Here is a 22,388-nt window from a genome sequence, read left to right on the forward strand (position 1 = left end):
CCCTAGAGGGCTGCGCCGGCCGCTACAATTGGCTCGCAGAGGAGAGGCGGGACTCTCTGCAGCGCGCGTTGTTTCCATTGGCCGCCAGGAGCATCGCGTGTCATGGGGAGGTTAGCGCCGGCCTGTCTGTGGGCGCTAGGCCCGCCCGCGGGCTCCCCCGTGTGGCCCGTTCACTCAGTGCTCCTTTCACTCACTCTCTTCGAGCGCCTCCTGTGTGCTTGGCGGTGGGCGCTTTTAGAGATGGCGCTCCCAGTGCTGTGGGGATGTCACAGACCAGGGCCGACTGGACAGTGCATTGTGATCCGGGCTGTGGCACCGCAGTCATGGGCTGTGGGAACACCGGGCAAGATCCCTGTCTCGCCAGAGTTGAGGGGTCTTGGAAGCCTTTCCAAAGGTGAGTAGGAGGCAGCCAGCCTCAATTAAAAAAAAAAAAAGAAAAAAAGCAGAGGTAAAATGGACAGGTTTTTGTGACTGGCTGTGAAGAATGAGGGAGGAACAAAGATTCATTTATTCATTCAACAAATATCGGTTTTTATATGCTGGACCCAGGTCTGCTCTGGATGGGGCTGCCATTCGCCGAGAAGAGGGACAAAAAGGAGTGAGTCGAAGGGAAGGTAACTTGGCTCTGACCATGTTGACATTAAGTAGTTTTTGCAGCATCTGAGTGAATTCTAGGAGGCATTTGGATGAACCTGCTGGAGATGCAGCTCTGTGAGGCATTAGCGTTTTGATGGGAGTTGAAGTTCTGAGAGCAGAGGGCCTATAAGAGAGTCGAGGAGCTTCAACCTCACGGTTCTTGGGAGGCGGGAAATGAGATGCAGGTGGACAACAGGAGTGCGATGTCACAGAAATGCAGGGACAGACGGAGGGTCAGCTGTGTCAGAGCAACACTGGATAGTCCCCGCTGGTGGTCCTGTGAGAGCAGTTGTGGTGTGGTGGAGGCAGGAGCCAGATGCCAGCACCACCAGGTGTAAGGAAGTAGGGAGATGGAGGCAGAAAGTGTAAATATCTGGTTGTGAAGCCGGGGGCGGGGGGGGGGGGGCAGACATGGGGCAGCAGCTGGAGGGAAATGCGTTCAAGAGAGGGCTAATTTATTTTTCAAGTTAGAGAGACTAGAGTACTTTCATCTGTTTAGATGCTGTTGGGGAGAGGTTGCCCATGCAGGAGGAAGAAAGAAATGTGGCTCCAGGACCCCAAGGAGCTGGAAAGAATGGAAGGATTGGGGTTAGGCCAGAGGAACTCTGTGCTCCCCAACATGGGCCCCATGGGACGAGGACAGAGAACTTGTTGGCAGTATAGAGGGCCCAGCTGAGGTGGGTTACCATTGATCTGGAGGCCCCAATCGCCTAAGCTGTGTCCTTTACTCCACTGTGGGATCTGTTCAGAAAATGGCTGTTGGACTCATCCAGTTTGGGGTTCAGAAAGACAGTGGTGATTTCGAAGAGCTGAATGAGTGGAGATGGAACAAGCAGGTCAAGCTGGATAGATAGTGAAAGACATGAGGCCAAAAGGGCTGGTAGAGAGAAGTGGAAGGGTGAATGGATTTGAGGCTGAGGAAGCCTTGCTAATAACTGGATGAATGGGCCAGGATGGGAAATTATGATAAGGGAGTATGATGTCTGAGTTCCTGGTGTCAGGAAGAGGTTCTGTCCATTGAAGGTGTGGCTAAATTGGAGTGGAGAGGAAGGTCTTTGGAGAGGAAGTCAAGGGACAGAGGGCTCAGGGTATGGGACAGATTGACTGCAAAGGCCGCCCAGGATGGTGGTGTCAGTCAGGTGGAGAGAAGACTGTGAGCCAATTGCCAAAGTCTTCAGCGTGTAAGGGAAGTAACCAGGATGAAGGTAGGCATGAGCTTTGGTATGGCTCAGACCACAGAGGGGAAATGGGTGCATGTGGCCGTAGGAAGCAGGGAGGCCGGTGACGCCACTTCCTGACCCTGAACTTGTGGAGTGTGAGAAAATGAACACTCTGCACTGGAGAAAGCTATGAAGCCGAGACCTTGAGGGACGGGGGAGCCAGGTGTCAACTACTGTGGGAGGTAAAAGCTGAGGGTGCGGAGAGCTTCGTTAGCTCCACACTAGAAGGATTTAGGCTCTAGGGAGGAGGAGTGTTTACTAGGGAGGACAATCAGAGAAGGGTGGAAGGAGAGCACAGCAGGAGAAAGAGGTGGAGGTTCCTTCTGGTGCCTCGAGTCAAGGATGAACATCATGGGTGGCTGAACATTGTCAGAACACAAAGTTCTGTCATCCCCAGGGCCTCTTGGAGGCAGGCTGGAGCATTCTGTATATAGCTATACTCCGGAGGGTCCCGGCAACAGCATGTGCCCCCCTGTCCCCAAGGATGGCTTTCAGGATACAGTAGCATCTTTTAAGCTATACCCTGTGACTATAACTTCTTGCTGCCGGGAGGGAGTGTGGGGTCTCTAAGGTGGAATTTGCCTCGAGAACGTGGTAAGTGTACAGCTGTTAATGTGACTGTTCCTCAAAAAAAAAAAACAAAAAAAACAAAAAAAACATTCTACCCAGCCAAGTTCGTTATTTGTAGATAAAGATTTTCAAGGCCGAATACTTTCACTGGAAGTCTCTAGTCAAAAAAAATCTGTCCAGCTGCTGTCTTAGTTTGAGGTCAGGTAAGTGATAGAAGGCAAATAGCCCTCTTTGCTTTGGAAGACATGGCTAATTAGCAGGTTCCTGCCCAACCTGGTTGAGTGAAAGAATGAGGGAGAGGCAACACTTAGCACCTTTTGAAAATTATTTGTTTTGTGATGAGACAAATACCATTAGCCAAATAATGGGCCCCATGGTGGTGGAAATGGAACTCTAGCATTGTAAGCCCAAATACAAAATGCTCAGAGAAGGCCCATGCTAGACCCTCAGCTTTTCTCTTTGGCAGCAACTATACAAAAAGCTTTTTATTCTTCTCTTTGCTTGTGTTTCACTTTTCTCTCTCCTTAATTACACCCACCCTTCTCCCCCCACTCCTGCCCACCTCTCCCATTCTTTAAAATACTTTAAGGCTCAGCTGAAGGCTACCTCCTCTGATTGGCCTGAACCTCTTCTCTGACATTCCTTTCTCTGTGAGCAACTCTGATCTGAGTACCCTTCCTGCTAGACTATAGGTTCCTTGACAGCGAAGACTGTGTCTTTGGTATCTTTATTTGACTAACACAAAGTTGTTAACTAAATATGAGACTCCTTTGTCACACACAGACCACCTGCTATGCAGTGAAATTGTAAAGGGAATCCTGAGTGTAAGAACAGCCAACCAATGGCAAGATGGAGATATATCAAATTTCAAGAGTTTGTGCTGCTAATGGAAAATGATAAGACCTGGAAAGTTGCTGTGGCTCCACAATCAGCAGATAGCTTCATACCTTAAAGCCAAAATATATATTCATTAGCTCTGTGGGAGAGTGAGAATGATCTTGAGATCTATGGGTTTCACTGAGGCAGAGGACAACTGGTCAGCTGTCTTGAGTGACTACCATCTTTTCATGTCAAAGAACCTGTGAACTTGGGTGGAGGGACAGAACAGGTGGAGGTTAATTCTGAAAGACTTTAAAATTTGGATATTTTGTTGTTCATAGGTCTTTTTGCATTAATTTTGACTTTAAAAAATATTGCATTAAAATAATATCTTGATTACTTAGTTTTCTGATGCCAACCTAAGTTTTGTGCCTGAAGTATCTTATGTCCCAGCTCTGGTTGTCAGGTAGGGGTGGAGCTAAATTTGATTTGGGGAGGAGAGGTCTGCTACTGGGTCTGGAAAGTTAAGAGCCAATAGATTTGATATGGGGCATTAGGGAGACAGTGGGAGATCTTGAGGAAGACACTTTGGAATTACAGTAGTGTTTTAGAAAGATTCATTCATGTGCAAAGTGGACTGGTAGAGGAAGGCTGGAAGCAAGACATTGGAATTTGTATACTAGATCATGTGTTTCCAGAAGTTTTGCAGCTAAAAAAGGAAAGAACTGGAGGTATTAGGGTCGGTGTTTTTAAAAAGATAAATGTATCTAAATATATTTGGTGATGGAAATAAAGGGGTCTATTAACCAAAGAGTTAACAGTTCTCACTTAAGGAGTGACTACTATATACTACTATATACTAGAGCAGGGGTTGGCAAACTTTTACTATAAATGACCAGACAATAAATATTTTAGGCTTTGCGGGCCAATCCCTGTCCAAAATACTCAATGCTGCCATTTATTGTGTGAAAGCAGCTATAGACAACATGTACATGAGTGAGCATGGCCATGTTCCAATAAAGTTTATTTACAAAAACAGATATTGGGCCTGATTTGACCTGTGGTGGTTATTGTTTTCTGATCCTCTGCTCTAAGGCATTGTCACCTTCAAAGTCAAGGCCACATGACCATGGGTTCTAATTAGTACGTGGAAAGAAAGCATGGAGGGAGTGCATTCACCATCCTAAGGCCTGGGCCTGGAAGCGACACACATCCCTTGCAATCACATTCCATTGGATACATGCCCACATCTTACTACCAGGGGGTCTGGGAATGTAGTCTAGCCTAGTACTAGGGAAGGAGAGATTGCCGTGGTCCATGAGTCTTTGCCACAGCTTCCTTTAGGGGCAGTTTCAGAACCTTCATGAAAGGTATACTCAGAGAAATTTTGATGAACCCTTCACTATATAGCTGAACCTGTTTAGGGTGAAAAGAAAATGCCAAGTGTAGAAGGAATGATAGAATGAGGAAATCACTATTTTCTAACCACTAACATAATAAATAATTGAGGCAAAGATCATTAATAGATGGCACTAGGTGAGTTTGTTGAGGAATACAACGTGGCCTCTAAATATCTCTCCATAGATTACTTATTAATTACAAAGGGAAAAGGCACCTTTACAATGGAGAGATCTGGCAATCAAACTTTAATCAAATGACCAAACTTAGTATCACCAAAAATAGGTCAAACATTTATGCCTGCTTATCTGATGGATATCACATCACCTGTATTAACAGTCTTTCCAACTTGAATCTAATCACAAAGAAACAATCAGAAAAATCTAAAGCTTTGTAGGACATCTTACATGACAATTGGCATGTACTTTCATAAATGCCAAGTGGCATGAAAGGAAAGGCAGAGAGATTCTCCTATATTAAAGGGTGCTAACAAGACATAATCAAATGCAAGACATGATCCTTAGCTAGATTTTGAATTTTAAAAAATAGCTACAAATAAAATTTTGGAGGATAACTGGAGATATTTGAACATGTCCTATGTATTCCGTAATGTACCCATGTTAAATTTCTTAAGTATGATAATGGAATTGTAGTTATGTAGGATAATGTCCTTGTTTTTAGGAGAAACATTAGTGGTGAAGTTTCATAATGTTTTAGCAAAAATAAAGCACATGTATTTGTATACATAAATATACATTATGTATATTTATACACACATATTTGTTACATAGACTAATAAAGCAAATGTGATAAATGTTTAAACCTGGTGAATCTATGTGAAGGGTATTTGGGTTTTCATTATACTATTTCTTTCCACTTTTTGACAGGTTTAACATCTTTCAAAACAGTTTTTGGCCAAGCCTAACTGCCCTTGAAATACAAACACACAAAAAGGTTTTCTTATTAAATGCTATCATTGATGTTTATTTTAACAGAACTGGAAACTTTTCACTATCCCTTTTACCCTCAGGAAAAAATAGAAAAGCTTTATATAAATTTTTTAGTACAGTGTTTTCCAGAGGATGTTAAACCTTATTATAAAATTCTGAGGGTAATATATTAAAAAACTATTAGAACTAATCAACAAGTTCAGCCACATTGTGGGATAAATACCAACATACAAAATCAATTGTATTTTTATATATTAGCAATAAACAATCTGAATATGAAATTAAAACAACTCATCAAAAATAATTACTGAGAATTTAAGAAAGGAAATGTAAGACTTGTATCCTAAAAACTACAAAACATTGAAAGAAATAAAAGACCTAAATAAATGGAGAGAATTCCCATGTTCATAGATCCAAAGATTTAATATTGTTAAAATTGCATTGTTCTCCAAATTCCTTTATGTTCAATGCAATCCCTATCAAAATCAGCTGGCCTTTTTGCAGAAATTAACATGTTGATTCTAAAATCCATATGGAAATGCAAGGGACTCAGAAGAGCCAAAATAATCTTGAAAAAGAACAAAAGTTGGAGGACTCATACTTCTTATTTCAAAACTTACTGCAAAGCTACAGTAATTAACACAGTGTAGTAACAGACATATTACAATGGAAGAGAATTGAGAATCCAGAAATAAACCCTTACATTTATATATATATATTTAATTGTGATAAAATATACATAATATAAAATTCACCACTTTAAACATTCTAAGTGTACAGTTCAGGAGCATTAAGTACATTCACATTGTTGTGCGACTATCACCACCATCCATCTCCAGAACTTTTTTATCATCTCAGACTGAAATTCTATGCTCATTAAAAAACTCCCCATTCCCTCCCATTCCTTTGGCCCCCAGCTCCTGGTAACCACTATTCTACTTTCTATCTCTATGAATTTGACTATTCTAGGTACGTCATATAAATAGAATCATATGGTACTTGTCCTTTTATATCTGCCTTATTTCACATAGCATAATGTTTTCAAGTTACATCCATGTATTATGTATCATCATTTCCTTCCTTTTTAAACCTGGACAATAATTCTTTGTATGGATAAACCACATTTTGTTTATCCATTCATCTATCAATGGACATTTGAGTTGTTTCCACTTTTTGGCTATTGTGAATAATGCCTCTATGAACACTGGTGCACAAATATGAGTCCTTGGTTTCCATTCTTTTGTGTATACACCCAGAAATGAAATTGCTAGATTAAAGAGTAATTCTAAATTTTTTTGAGGAACCGCCACTTTTTCATAGCAGCTGCGCCATTTTACATTTTCATTACCAATGCACAAAGGTTCCAATTTCTCACATTCTCCCCAACACTTGTACTTTTTGATAATTTTTTGCTTCAAATGTATTTTAGTTATAACTTTGTAGCTACAGATTCCAACAAATTCTAATTATGGATAATTGACTACCATATAAACAAACTAATTGGAAAGTTCTCATTGGCAAACCAAGCAGTCAAAACTAATTTCCCACAGGAAAAGTTTGCCTTCGTTTTGTTTCCATGAAAAAAAAAAATAAATCTCACTTCTGAATTTTAAGAGTCAGAGTTGTGCCATGAATTTGTTGCTCAAGTGAAATAAAATACTGCCAACCTCAATATTTCTTCCAAATGCTATCTTTGCTTTTACTTTCAAGGGTTTCTCTGTCAGGATTGATGTATTCACAATATTGAGATGAAAGAGGTGAGGTCTTCATGAATAAAAAACTATTTCAAATTGTTCCTTCACTTGGCAACTCAAGAAGTTTTTACACACAGGGACACTGCATTAAGATGCGTAAGAAATATGTTTTTTGTAAAGGGGGAGAATGATGATTGTGAAGGAGGTGGTGGAAAGGACCCCCTGGAGAATGGGGATGGCAGAAAACATATTGAAGTTGACTCTCTTAAAAACATGTGCCTATGAACCTCCTGGAGAGTTTTCCCTTGTCCCCAAGGGTCCGTGTATCCCAGTTTAAATGCCTGTTTATTTTGTCCCCCTCCCAATTAGACATTATTATTGTTCTATGCAGTCTGTGTTTGCTTAGTTTTCTCCATGTTTATCGATTTCTTTGTTCACCATTCTTGCATTGGAGACCTGCTTTTAGTTATCCTTTTTATTCTTCTTGAAGTACATCCTTTAGAATTGCCTTTAGTGAAGATCTGTTGATCGTGAACTAAATTTGTTTTCTGAAAATATCTTCTTTATGTTTTTGCACTAAACGAGTTTATAATTCTAGATTAACACTTATTTCCTCTCAAAACTTCGACTATCATTCTTTCTTTCGTTTTTTACTTTCAATTCTTCCTGCTGAGAAGTTTCAATGTCATTCTTTTTAGGCAATCAGTTTTTTCTTTGTCGCATTTAAGACCTCCTTTGTCCTTCTGAAGTTTTGCTATAACATGTTATCTATCCTGCTTACTATTTATTATGTTTCCTATATCCAATGATTCCTGTGATCGAATTTAGAAAATTTTCAGCTATTATTTAATATTGCCTCTCTTGGAACTCCAATTTTATATAGATTCACTCTTTTCCACCCTATCCCCCAGTCTCTTAGTATCATTTATTATTTTCTACGCATTTATTTCTGCTGTATGCTAGGTAATGTATACTTTAATTTTTACGAGTTTTGGTTTACTTGTTTTCTTCAGCTGTGTTCAATCTATTTAATGTATCCATTTTATTTTTACTTTCAAGAACTTTGTTTTTCATTTGTGTAAGTTGCTTATTTTTCAAATTTGCCCGGTCAGATTTCAATGACTTATTCCTTGCTTGGCTTTTTGATACCTTTATTTTTCTAAATATTTTAAAGCATAATTATTTTGTATTCTGCATCCAATTCTTCCAGTATATGAAGTACATGGTTTGTAATTGTCTCTTATGTATGTATAGTGGCTTATGATCTTGTATTTTATCATTTTGGGTCATGAGCTCATATTTATTTGGGTGGGCTTTATTTACTGGAATCCTCTGAGGCCCCAGTTATGGAGCAACCACCAAAGAGAATTTGTGTTTGCTTTTGCTAGGCACCCAAGGACACTATCAACTGAAGGCCACTTTAATATCTTGGTTTCTGAGGCCTTGATGGTAGCATAAATCTGAATTCTAATGACACAGAAAGGCAAACTTGTGGTTTAAAGTCTACCTTTTAATTTTATATCTTACCAAGGTCATGTGTCCTGTCTCCCATGTAGTCGTTACTAGCCAAGGTTCAAACTTGTTTTTTGAGCCTCAGTTTCTTCCTCTGAAATGTGGAGCTAACAACAGTACCCACATTATACAGTTGTTGTGAAATTAATATTTTAAAGTACTTAGAGCAGAGCTTGGCATATAGTAATCAGTCGATGAACATTAGCTATTAGTGTTAGCAGTTATTTTTACCAATTGGCAAATAGCCTTAGGGAAGTGATGGCTCCAGTGCTCTTCAGTTTTGGTCCTTAAAGAACTCCCTTTTTCTGTAAGTGTAGTGATTTTTTTTTTTTTTTTTTAACAGTAGAAAAGTTTTATAGAAGGAAAAGTACACTTCCAGAAGTGGAAGCGGGCCTGAGCAAGAGTAGCATGGCTCAAAAGGCCTAAGTTCAGTGATTTATTTTAACGTTTGGTATAGTTCATCAAGAATTCCTAGGTGTTTAATAAATTTTTTTTGTGTGTGTGGCATGTCTAATCATCTATATTGCTGGAAATAAGAGTTCAAATGTTTTTTGCTGTACTGAAAAAGACATATGAAAACAGCTGGTTAAAAAACTCAGCTTAACCTGATTTTTAATAGATGAAAGAATATATTAATGTTTTTGTCATTCTATGGTCTTTTTGCCATATATATGATGATGTAAAGACGTTAACTTTTCAGGCCCCTGTTAGTAAAATAACTGAACGACTACTGAATATAAAATTTGGAGAACAGTCTATGGCCATGCCACCCTGAACACGCCTAATCTTGTCTGAAGCTAAGCATGGTCAGGCCTGGTTAGTACTTGGATGGGAGAATAACTAGAAATACGAGGTGCTGTAGGCTTTAAAAAAAAAAAATTGGGAAAACAGTATGGTGTGAAAAAAGGCATACAAATGAATAGATAGGGCTACATCTGAATCTGACAAAAGTGAGGAAATTTGTACACCTAAATGCCTTTCATTTTTTTTTTCAGTGTGTTTAGTGGGATGGAAAAAAGTTTAAAAAATACGGTTTGAACACTTTTAATGAAATTTGTAATAAAGAATTTTTAAAACATGTACTACTACACATGCGAGCAATGGCTTACCTGGGGAAAGCTGGTTAGTTGGTTTTACCTTGAATTATTTGCTTTCATGGAGAAAAATGTCACGACAAAGGATAAAAACATGGATAAAGGGTAATGAATTCAAGTTATTCATTGTTCACATTCCTAATAAAAAATTATGGCTCAAATTAAAACTGTGTCTTCATGTGAAATGATCTTCTGCATATCAAATGGAAAAGGCAAGATGCAGGACAATGTACAAATTATACTATCATTTCTATAAAAATACATAAGCTTAATTATGTAGAGTGAGTATCTCTGGAATGATACACAGTAACTAGAAATAGTGGTTTGCACCTTTAAGAACGATTTCCTTTACACTATGCTTTTTGTAGATTGTACCATGTGAATTACCAACACACACCAAAGGAACTACATATATGTATATAGTTTTTTAAAAGGAAATCACAATATTGTCTTTACAAGACTTTTCTTCTCAAGGATAAGCATTCTCAAAAACTCTAAGGCAAAGCTGTTCATTTTTAAAAACTACAGCATGATTGCTGCAATCAAGAATTAGATAGATAAACTGGCTGTGAGGATGAGCTGTGAAAATTAGTATTATCAAAATAAAAATTTAAATAAACCTATCTTTCTTTACTAAGAGGTCTCCGATGAGTATTCCCCTGAGAGAACAGGAGACTGACTACTGGATCAGAGACCTTTGAGGTCTGCTACCTCACATAAATTCTGACTGACCTCTTAGTGAGAAGGTCCACTTGTTAAAAATTCTACCAACAGAAACCTTAAAAAAGAATTTACCTCTTTTTCCAAGTATCTAGGCATTGTTCACTCATTGATGAAAGTTACTTAAAAGTGTAGGGGAAAATGTTACTACTTAATGTGTTTGATTCTCGAATTATTTTAAACCTGGGAAAGGAGAAACTAGATGTTAAATTCAGTTAATTCAGCCCTGATTTCCAAAATGGAAAACAAGATTTAATAGCATCTAACTCATTAACTAAAAAAATTTTACTTTTTTACCCCCCTTTATGGTGTGTTGTTAAAACATTAAAAGTATATTAAAGAATGGAATGCATAATGTGCATGAATTCTGAAGTTAAGATGGGAGTGAGGAGGACTCTGATTTGTTATGTAGTTGGGTGGACAGGGAAGCCCAGGAACAGTATTGAGGCGTAGGGAGCAGATGGAGTATCGCAGCTTGAGTCTTTCTCTTCCATCTCACCTGCCAAAAAAAGAAAAACCTGGTGCTGTGTTGTCAAGAGTACCACCCCGGCACAGGTCCTACCCCAGTGTGAAGAGAGGGAGCTACAGCCTGGGTTGGCTCACAACTCTGTCCCCTTTGCCCCCAGGTGAACACACAATTCCTTTCCCTTCCACAATTCCTCCTGAGATGCTCAGAGTGTCCCTAGCTAGTTAAGCCTCAGATATTTTGCTGGTCTAGGAAAGGGGGAAAAAAAATGGGGCCAGTAAAGTAAGAATGATCTAATAGTAATAAAATTGTAGGGTGAAACATTTATTTCATTTTTGATATAGCTGAGGTGCCTATAAGATACCCATGTGGAAATTTCTAATAGGCATATAGGAGAGGTTGAAAGTCAAGTACTGCAGGGAAGACTCTAAAAGTATCCATTTACTAATATATTGAGATGTTACTAGGGCATAGTAGGAAACACCACCCCCAGAAAGCTACCTTAATTTCATAATTCATGCAAATTTTACATTCTATTCTTTGACATTTTTATTTCGATTAAAAAATATTTTAAATGACATTTCATGGAGGAAAAAAATTACAAACTTTATGAGTCATCTTCTGGGTTTTTAAACTGCAAACAAAATGCAGCTGATTATAGCCCTAACTTATCCATGCCGACTCCACTGGCTATACAAATTCCACATTTTTGCAATTATCAACAATTTTAAATAAAAAAAATAAGGCACAGATTCCTTGGTTAGCTGAGCAGGTTCCAATGGGAACAGGTCAATATATTTTTTCTAACATTTATCTGTGGAGAACTTTAGTTGCAAAGTATTATATGTGCAGTTCATAATGCTTTCTTGTAAGTGATAATAACTACTTTTCTTATTTAATATTTTTAATATTAATGAAGCTTTCTTATAAGTAATTCTTGCACTTAGTAGGTATTCAAAAATGTGCTGAATAATATGTGTATTTGTATTAATGCAGATGAGTTAGAACAGTCAAGTCACCCTATCTCAGGAAAAAAAATCCATTCATTATGCTAAACCAATAAAAGAAATGGAAAAGTACATGCCATCTACAAACCCAAGAGTAATGTTGGTTTATCCAGCTTCTGGAAAAGTATTCCGAAGTTAGGAAGTCTGGTGTCAGGTCTTAAGTACGTACACCACCACCCAGCTGGGACATCTTCCTTAGCTGGAAGTACCTTTGGGCTGCAAGAAGCAGGAAGCAGAAAGGAAGAGGGGAAAGAGATCAAATCCCCTAGGCAGTCTGCCTCATTCGGAGCAGTTCCTGTTTATTTAATAGAGTTTGATTTCATATGAAAATAGGATTCTTTGCTCAAAAAACCACTAGGTAGACTTACAAATTGTATATATTTAACTCACAATGTCTTTGATATTGTAAGTTTCAATATGTTTTTGGCAAGCTAATGTTTCTGGGAAGATCTTTTTTTTTTTTAAAGCACATCTAATTTCCTCATAGATCTAAATGGAAATATAAATAGGAAATGTCTCAAAATTTTGCAAGTTCAGGATACAGGCTGTACTGAAGAGAAAACAAAGGAATTGAAATAAAACTGATTGACGCATCTTTTTCAAATGTCACATTTAATGTTTTCACCACTGTACTTCAAATCTACATTGTACAAAGTGACCAGTAAGTGTGCCACGGTAATTGACCAACCTCTGAGATTGTACCTTTCACACCAGTGTCTTCTTGGGCTCTTTTGATACTAAACACGTTTCTCATTCAAGTGAATTGAAATGCTTCAGTTGGGTTGATTCTCAGGAGCCTCATAAAAAAAAAACAAAGATATTGCACCATCTTTGTTTAGTAATTCAACGTTTGTTTCTTTCACAGCAAATAATTACTTCATTGAAGTTAAAACTTCCAAACATAACTTATTAATAGTCTTCAAATTCAGCTCAGATCACTCAAGATGAAAAATACTCTGCTAAATACAGATAACTTACAATAACTTTAACAGTTAATTGTCCATAACACACACCAAGGTTTTTTCCTAGACCAATTTTAAGACGATCCATTAGTATTCCTTGTACAGGTGAAAAATGATCTTCGATTTTCTTGTCTTTTTATTTTAATATAAAAGTTGGAAGGGACATTCAAGTTTCAAGTCTCCACATTGAACTTAAAAAAAAAAATAGTCATCATCAGCATGTGGAGGTAAACAAGCCAAGTTGTATAACTCCAGGAGGTAGAGGCCTTCAGTTTGTATTCATATATACATATGCACAGAAGAATTCAGTGTTCCAACAGAAAAAAGAATTTGTCAAAAAGTAATAAGTTATTTACTACTGTGACATTTCAAGACTCCCACAGCTTTGCCTAAGGACACAAACACATTTGACATAATTCCCTATGTGCCTTTTTTTTTTTGTGGCTTTAAAACTTTTTAAATTTGTTTTTGTCTTTTATTTATTTTTATTGTCCAGTGCAGGAAAAGTCTCACAAAATTTCACAGACCTAAAATGTGCAAGCTAGTTCTCTCTCTATACAGCAATGTTGGGATTCTTTTGAAATTAGCCCAGAAATGAATTATTTACATACATGAAAGATGCATGCTTGGGGTTCTTTTATGTAAGAAAGAGCAGAAAAACTTCTAATAAAAATAGATTAAATATATATATATATATTTATACTGGGTAAGGAAAACAGAAGTTTAGTCTCTCCTAGTCACAAACTCATTCTCTCTACCCACAACATTGGATTTTAGACAGCACACATCACCGTCACGGCTCTAATGAGAAGCTAATTATAGGGCTTGATCATTAGGTGGCATGCCCCTCCCCCCGCCCCCCCCAGGTGCAGCCACGGTCGGCTCACGTGGCTCCATGATTGGTCGCAGGCAGGCAAGGTTTCTAGATTCTTCCGTTTTAGAAAACCCATAATTTTCAGGAATGGCTCAAATATCAAAATGTATGACTGTGTGTGTGTGTGTGTGTGTGTGTGCGCGTGTGTTTGTGAACAATCTCACTTCATTTTAAAAAAGAAAAACAAAACAAAAAAACCCCACAAAACCCCAAACTCCCAAATTTGGTTCAATTCTCTTTTGTTCTGAGGTGAGCCATAACAGCTGCACTAAATTCATAAAACATGTGCAACTCTGGGTAAAATATTTTTCTTCTAAAAGCACAACCACTTTACAAGATTAAAAGTCTAGTAACATTTCTAAATATTATTCATATCATACAAGTAGTGGTTGTTAATTTAAAACTTCATTAGTAAAATTACAGTACAAGCATGATTAACCTCCAGAATTGCAAATCCCAGACTCCAGTGGAAAGCTACATTACATCTTCAGTAGTACGTTATCTTCCACCGTCACTCCCACACTAGAGGAGATGGGGGCATCTCAGATGGCTGAGCAACAGTGGAACTAGAAAAAAATGGAGACATGGTGAAATCAGCTGAAACACCACAAAGGGCAAAGGGCAATTCACTGCTGCCTGTTTTCCTTTTAAAAAAATTATAAAGTCCATTTCTGGATTTTTATTTGTTTCTTAACTTCTTTAAAGTTGCATTTGTTCCAAATTGTTTAAGGATCTATATCTATAGTGACATTTCAAGACTCCCATGGTACCAGTGGCTAATACATGGCCTTGAAAACAACATATCACATGGCTGTCTAATGTTGCCAACTAACTTATAAACATGACGGTGTGTGTGCAACCATTTTGTTTCCCTGGGGTCCAGGATAATGAGTAATTTGCCCCCAAAAGGGCATTAAAACACCTGGCTGGGCCACTAACACTTAGGGGAAAATATTAAAACAAAGTAATTTTAAATCACAGAGAAGTAAAAGTGCAACACAATTCCTTCTTTCTACTGAAATATGCATGGAAGAAATGAAATTCCTCCTGATTTAAAAATTCTAAACAAAAAATCTTGATTTGGGTTCAATAAATTCAATCAACTTCAATACCACAAATTAAAGTCCAATTAAAATGGAAGTGAGGGGAAGGGAAAGAGAAGCAGGGAGATGGAAAAAGTAGACAGAAAGGTAGGTGGGGGAGAAAGGAGAAAGGAGAGTGTGGCTTCTCAGATCCAAATGTGATCCCTGTTCACATTCCTCCTTTGCCACATGGTTTGATGTTAGCCTTTGTCGCTAGAGGGCGCTAGAAGAGCTCTGTAAGCCCATAGCATTAGGAAGCAGCTGTCTTTCTTGGTTCTGGTGTGCTTGTTTTTTTGCTGTGGAAGGTCCAGCTTTGGTCTACCTAAACATTCTGGCAAATTTCTTTGCAACTCAGCAGACCTCTTTGATGGACCAATTCTGTCCCCACTTTTGAAAAGTTTCTTTTCCACTCTCACACTGTATGTTCCTGTGGCAGCCTTATCCTCTTCAAAGAGTTCCAAATCTTATTAGCCTTGAGTAGAGGGGCCTCTTCCTTGTTCACTCTCCCTCAGTTTAGAGGGAATACACATTTTCCACATTTGCAACTTTGAGACCTTTCTGAATTCTCTTTCGTGCCTTAGTAGTTAACTATTTTTTCCTACTTATTGTTTCTTACTAAATTTTACTGAGTGTGGTTTCCTTCTCCCAACTGGACCTTGACTGATACAAGGAGTTAGAGAAAAAGACTGAGAAGGAAAGGACAAAGAGAATGATGCTTGCTAGATTTCAAAGTAGGTTTATAGCTCTTTAACTGATAAGCCTATTGGCTTCTTTGTAAATAGGACATATCAAGCAGTCTACATATAAAAAATAATTTTCTTTCTTGCAATTATTATTATAATGTGGATGGTAGTGGGAGTCCAGATGACCATGTCTGACTCCAGGAGAGCGGCTGTCACACTGTTGCTTGCTGTAGGAGGATCCCCAAGTACATGATCAGGCAGCACAGTGGTCAAATGGGGAAAAAATGCTGATGCAAACACAGTGAATTGGCATCAGTGTAAAACTAATGGTTACTTTTTAATATGTTTTTGACTAAAGCCAAAGCTCATAACAGAAACTTTCTGTTGGACTTCTTATCTATGTTATCTAAATAAAAACAGAAGTATGCTGAATAACCAAATGGCATTTTAATTCTAACGAGAAAGTTAAAAGTACATACACATAGTTACCTAATAAAGCTCTTAAAAGCAGCAGACTGAGGGTTGATGCAGAGAGGCACTCTGTTTCCTTTCTGCTGTTCCAGAATGAACTGGTGAATAATTTCTGTGGAGAAAACAAACATCGTACCAAGCATGCCAATTTGCAGGTCTGGGAACCGTGGATTCTCAGCTAACTCTAGCCAGCACTAGAATGGCATTTCCTACTGGTTTAGTTAAATCAAACACATGTCATCTATTAGGCAGAATCCAGCAGAACTTTCCTGAAACCAAAATGGCAGTTGCTGCTAAACATAGGCAAAAACCTCTGAAGTGGCATTCCATGGGTTGGAATTCCCATCATTAAGAGTAAAATGGTCTATAAATTTGAGAATGACTCTACAGGGTTGGCATTATGAGTGAACCCTTCTAAATTGCTAGTAATTACCACCTTCTTGAAAATCACTTAAAAAACCTCAGTTGGGCTGTTTACTATGGGGACTACTCTCTCTTCCAAAATGTCCTAAAGCAGACACAAAAATCATTCAGAATTTTGGATGTCATTAACTACCATCCCACCCTAATAGGAGATTGTGTCAGGAGATTTTATGAGTCAACTAGCAGAAATTCTCTTCTCGTTATCATCTAAAGACTTGTTCCTTCAGTGGATGTATATCTTTTTTAAAACATTAGGTGTTATACAAAAAAGAAGTTCACAATGTTTCATTCAACAAATAAATTACAATGAGTGAATACATATTAAATATATTGAGTCACACTCATTAAATAAGCCAGCTTTGAAAACAAAAACAAAATATTCATTCTTTTGCCTGACCTTCCTCTGGATATAATATTAAATTAGTGTTTTATAACACACAAAGCTTTCTTGGCATATATGTCCTGAACAAACAGCTATATACAAAGTTGTAAAATAAAGAGACAAAGGAGCTTTGGTCATCATCCAGATCTCAGCTTTACATGGCCACAAAATGAAAAATGTTACTAGTCATCCTGATGGCCGAAGGCCAAAAACAATAACAATAACAAAAACAAAACCCCAACTCACCTTTAACCTGTCGAACAGAACTGAGGTTCTTCTCAAAAGTGTCATCAAATTTTGGATTGGTGATGGGCTCAAAGTCACTGGTATAAACTCTTCCAGTAGAGGTGGAAAAGCAACATTTACACATACATGTGTGATATCGTAGTCGCCCTTCATCTAGGTAGGGATGAGCTAAGGCATCCTTAGCGGATATTCTTTTGGACTGAAATAAAATTCAGAGACCAGCACATCAATACTATAGATAAACATGATTGTCTATGCAGGTTCTTTCACAAGACACAGTGACTATTTTATGCAACTTATATGGTACATCATGTGTAAAGATGGGGTAAGTGAATTTAAAGGTGAGTAATGTAGCAGCAGAAGGAGTATATGATTTAGGACAAGAAACTACTATTATAATAAGCCATCACATACAACAAAGCATTCAGAAATGACTTTCTGCTAAGATCCTGAACAGTTCCTACCTTGAAATAAATGGATGAAGGGTCAAATATGACAAATATCATGACATTTAAATATGTAATGCTTCAGAGGGGGTAAGTTTACATTTTAAATAACAGTTATAGTTTCTAAATATGTCTCGGCATTTAGAAGAGATGTGATCACAGTGGCAATTTTATAAAGCTGCTTGAAACTTTTATGTTCTTAGAATACCAAATCAACTTTGGGCAAAAGCCTATCTGACAGCTGCTGGAGTTAGGCAGCAGATAACAGTCTAAATGCCATGTTTAAATATCCAGCTCAGTCTGAATATCAGCCGCCTGTGGATTTCTGACACTTCAGATCAGAATACTTAATATACTAGTTTCGGGCTGATAAACTATAAACTTTTAAACTTATTCCTACATTCAAAAAAGAAAGAAAAAATGTCCCTCCTTTTAGCTCAGTGGACATTAAGTACTATTGAGGGAAAGTGAATTTTAAAGGATATATGGATGGTCTCATAGAACAAAACTGACACTTTGCCCTGCTTTCAATATGATCAAGCATTTCATATAACGTGATTTAAAAAAAAAAAAACCACTTTGTACTCAATTAAACCAAAAAAATAGCCAGGTCATCCTGACTGGTTCTAGTCCCCTAAATAATAAAATGTTAATTACGTCCCATAAACCTGGATTTCCTAAAAACACTTTTACTTCTGATTTTTTTACCATGGTGATGTTAAAAGGCATGTCATGACCTTTCAGGGCATGATAACCACAAAGGAAAGCTGCTGTTTATCTGCCATGGACAAACTAAACTTGACAACCTTGGTTATGTTCCTTTTGCCACCTGCCATGTTTTGTATTTGGTGGTCAAGCTAAAGTCTGATTCACTGGTACTCTTAGCATGTAAAATAATTCTTTTTTCCTAAATGCAGCTATTCCTGAAGGTGCCACCAGGACGAAGGACTACTGTCAGAACCAAAAGAAACAAGCTGGCCGACAATGCACCCTGACCAGAAGTGGGCCCCTCATCCTCAGCGTCTCTGGCTGGTCTCATCTGTGGGACTAAGCTCTTTGGCTTTTGCACACTAAATCTGGCTCTTGGCCAAGTCGATTTCTGTTTCCGATTGAGCAAGATCACGTCTGGCTGATCATGTCCACACTTGGTGGCAGCAAGGATTGAATCTGGGTTTTAATTTTATCATCTCACCATTAAGTCATTTTTGTCAGGTGGCAAATGTCAGCAATTAGGTCCTTATCAGCTGCCATCAGCAGCTGGAATCTGGTTTCGCTCTTAGTCTTTTTTGTCTGAGGATTCTGTTATTTCCTGAAATTTGAGAGTGCAGCACTGAAAGGATTTTGGTGTTTTCCCAACTACTGATAGATGTGTTTGTATGATCTCTGTGTGTCAATATGGGGGGGGGGTCTTCTAAAGTGTGTTACTTAAGAGAAGCCTTTAAATAAAAAATAAATCAAATTCGTAGCACGTAATAATCAACTTTCATTTCTCTAGACAAATTAAAGTCTCTTTACGACTTCTGAAACAAGGCTAAAGAAAGGAGGCTGTCATTTGGCAAAGGGTATGAACACTGAAAAGAAATAACTGTCCTGCTAAATAGAGAAAGAAATTACAAAATTACTCAGATTTTCAGTAAAGGTGTTCTTTTGAAAGACCTAATGGTGCTTAAGTATGTCCTATGTATTTTAATTACATATTGTACATATCTTGTTTCTTTAATTGATCACATTTGTAATAGATATGGATACTTATTTCTATTCTAGATTTTGTTGCTTTATCAATATTGGCTCTTCTAGTTTTGAATAATTTGAGAAAATTTTCCATTTTATAAAAATAAAATATTTCTAAGTAAACAAATTGATGTACTTTGTATACTTCTGAAGGGAGTTAAAACATCATATTATGAGATCTCTTAAAATGGAGCTAACTCCCATTCCAACTGGCTTTTAGAAACAAATTAACGCATTAAAGACATGTAAAAAGAAATGGAAAAAATATTATTCTTCCTTATCTATTTAATATGTTGGCTCTTTAAAATTTTTTTTCTTGGTAAAGTTGTAAATCAGATTAATAAAAGCTTTACCTGTTAAAATAATATTCTTGATTACTAGGTTACACAGTATGAAACAAAACACATAATTCTATAAGAACGAGGTCATGTGACATTCTTATGCAAGATGACTCTTTGGAAAAATCAGTCTATTATAAAAATTTTAAAACATGTTTTCTTCCCAATTTTACCTCCAAGTACAAATAATGTTAGCAAAATATCCTAGTTTATACAAGTTTTGGGTTTGTTTTCTTACAAAAAGCCTAAGCATTTTGAATGTAATTTTTTTTCCTACTGGTTTTGTAGGTTAGATAAACTTATAATATCACACTAAGATTATGGAATTTCAAAAATTACGTGTTCAACTAAATTAGAATGAATGATAAAAGGTAATGTGTTTCTAAAAAGAAATTAGGTTTTAGAATGCTATAAATCATAGGGACTTAATGTGTCAACTCAAATTTTAATCTTCTGATTCTTGGTTAACATAAGACTTTACTAATATTAATTTGAGTTAATAGAGTCTTTGGACACCTGTATAACATAATTTTAATATACTTAGGCTCTTATAGAATAGCTATCAATAAACAGTCAAAAAATATATGAAAATAAATACCTTTGGTTTAAGGTACACAAATTTTTTTTTACAGAATGTAAAGGATTGTGTGACAGTAGGAAGATGTGTATGCAAGATAACATTTTTGTTTGTTAAGGTAAAATAATGAATAATTTTGTCTAAATTCCTAATAATTATTGTTGTGCTTTAAAAATATTGCTTTTAGATAAATTAAGGTCTCTGGAGATTTGTTTATCATCTTTACTATTTTGAGGTAATAGTTAATTACAGCTTTATAAATTGATTATTTATTATACCTCATTCTTTCCAATATTGTTGATATTATAATAAAAGAACCAGGATCCCTTAATCTTATCCTCCACTGCTGGTTTCTGCCTTTTTCTTATATTTGCCTAAAGGCTCCTGTTACCAAGCTGAAAATCAAGAATTGAATCTTTCATAAGAAATATAACAAGGACCTCAGTGAAGGACTGTGTTATCATGTACTCTTGACAATTGTCTTCATGGTATAATTCATGGGTATAATGGATATCATCACCTCAGATAACCACCTCTTAAGACTGAACCAAGTAACCGAGTCAGGATGTCCAGGAACGTTTCAGTGCAGGAGCAGACATGTGGCAATAGGCTGCCTAACCCAAGATCAACAAAATGAGAATTAATTAACTACTATAGACTAAACAGACTAAATGAATTGACTTAATTATGGTTATTGTTCTATTTTTAATGACTATTTTAAAATAATTTCTTCTTAATATATCACTAACACTCGACAGGTTAAAACCAAAATAAAACTCCTTTAAAATGTCATCTATTTCTAACTGAACCCTCAGAACTGGAAAGAAAAAGAATCCTTAATATCAATCATAAACAAATAAAGCATCAGACCAATTTAAAAATAATAATTCTGTAAAAAAATAACATATTTATTGGCCTTGTTCTATAAGACAATGATAAAAACGGTTAAATGTTACACAGTGGCTTAAGACAGTCCAGCCTCAGAGTTGTAAAGACTATGAGCTCCTGGCAGGTCAGGAGCATTAATAAACATGGAACCTCTGAGGAAAAGGATACCTTACAGCTGTAAGTATTGTAAGTAAAACCTAGTACCAGTGAATCACATGGTTCTTGGTTCCTAATCTAGTAGAACTAATAAAGAGAATAAGGTATTTCTGACAAATATAAGTAAATTTTAACCTCAGGGCCTTTACAAAACCCTCTATGGGCAGACAGAAATTACCTCTGGAGGCTGAAGTTTGTTGCTCTAGTTTTGTTAACCATACAAAAGGTCTTTATGTATTAAGCAAAATCTCCTGTTAGCTATGCAGATAAAATTGCCAAATAAAAAAAATATATCAAACTAATGACACTAAATCACTAGCTCATTGGGCAAGTTATGTGGTTGGAACTGTCCTTAATGGCAGGAACTTGACTGCAGGAGGGACTGTGGAATCAAGAACCTCCACTTTGTCTTGCTTTCCTATCACTAACATTAAAGTGAACAAACAAAAGGAAAACAAAAATTAACACCAAACAAAAATCTACTTTGTACCCTGAGTGTAACAAAAATAACTTGATCACTCTGAATGGTTCTGGTCCCCCAAATACTAAAACCTTTACTATTTCTCACAAACCTAGACTCTCTAACCAAACATTTTTATTCCTAATTTTTGTTATGCTAATGTCTCAAGATAGTTCTGACCTTTGTGGATTTGATAATCACATGAGACAGTTGCTGTTTTCTCTTCAAAAACAGACCAATGTAAACTTAATGATAATTTTGTGGGTACTTTCCCCTTTCAATACCTGTTCTTTTTTGTATTTGGTGACTTCCTTGCATTCTTGGCAAGTAAAATTTTTTCTAACTGCTTCCATTTGTGAGTCTTCTTTGACAATAATTATTGGCACAGACGTGAATAAGAAATATCCTTTGAATGAATGACTAAATGAAGAGCTGAATTTTGTCCGAGAAGAATTAAGACTAGAAATGGCATTTGGAAAAGCTACTATTTCAACAACTGAAAAAGTAAATGATTTTTCAAATAATGTTAAAATTTTTTTCTCCTGATTTAACTTGCCAAGCTCCTTTTACATATATTGAGATA

The 22,388-nt window shown here is 36.9% G+C and overlaps 2 protein-coding genes across 2 annotated transcripts in view; one reads left to right on the forward strand and one right to left on the reverse strand.

Annotated features, from left to right (window-relative positions):
• The first annotated feature begins 87 nt into the window (after positions 1-87).
• Positions 88-22,153, forward strand: LOC118603909. The gene is made up of 2 exons (XM_036223310.1): positions 88-394; positions 18,573-22,153. Exons 1-2 carry the CDS (start codon positions 103-105, stop codon positions 18,704-18,706), a joined length of 426 nt encoding a protein of 141 aa, XP_036079203.1. The 5' UTR covers positions 88-102; the 3' UTR covers positions 18,707-22,153.
• The window catches only part of NLK (nemo like kinase), a 129,967-nt gene continuing 120,258 nt past the window's right edge, over positions 12,680-22,388 (reverse strand). Inside the window, exons 9-11 of the mRNA XM_016119155.2 lie at positions 17,210-17,408; positions 16,177-16,270; positions 12,680-14,488 (exon numbers count right to left, since the gene is read on the reverse strand). Coding sequence (XP_015974641.1) covers positions 14,434-14,488; positions 16,177-16,270; positions 17,210-17,408 — 348 coding nt within the window. The 3' untranslated portion in view covers positions 12,680-14,433. The remainder of the gene's footprint in view (positions 14,489-16,176; positions 16,271-17,209; positions 17,409-22,388) is intronic.

Source organism: Rousettus aegyptiacus, unplaced genomic scaffold (genome assembly GCF_014176215.1).
Source record: "Rousettus aegyptiacus isolate mRouAeg1 unplaced genomic scaffold, mRouAeg1.p scaffold_m13_p_6, whole genome shotgun sequence".
Taxonomy (NCBI): domain Eukaryota; kingdom Metazoa; phylum Chordata; class Mammalia; order Chiroptera; family Pteropodidae; genus Rousettus; species Rousettus aegyptiacus.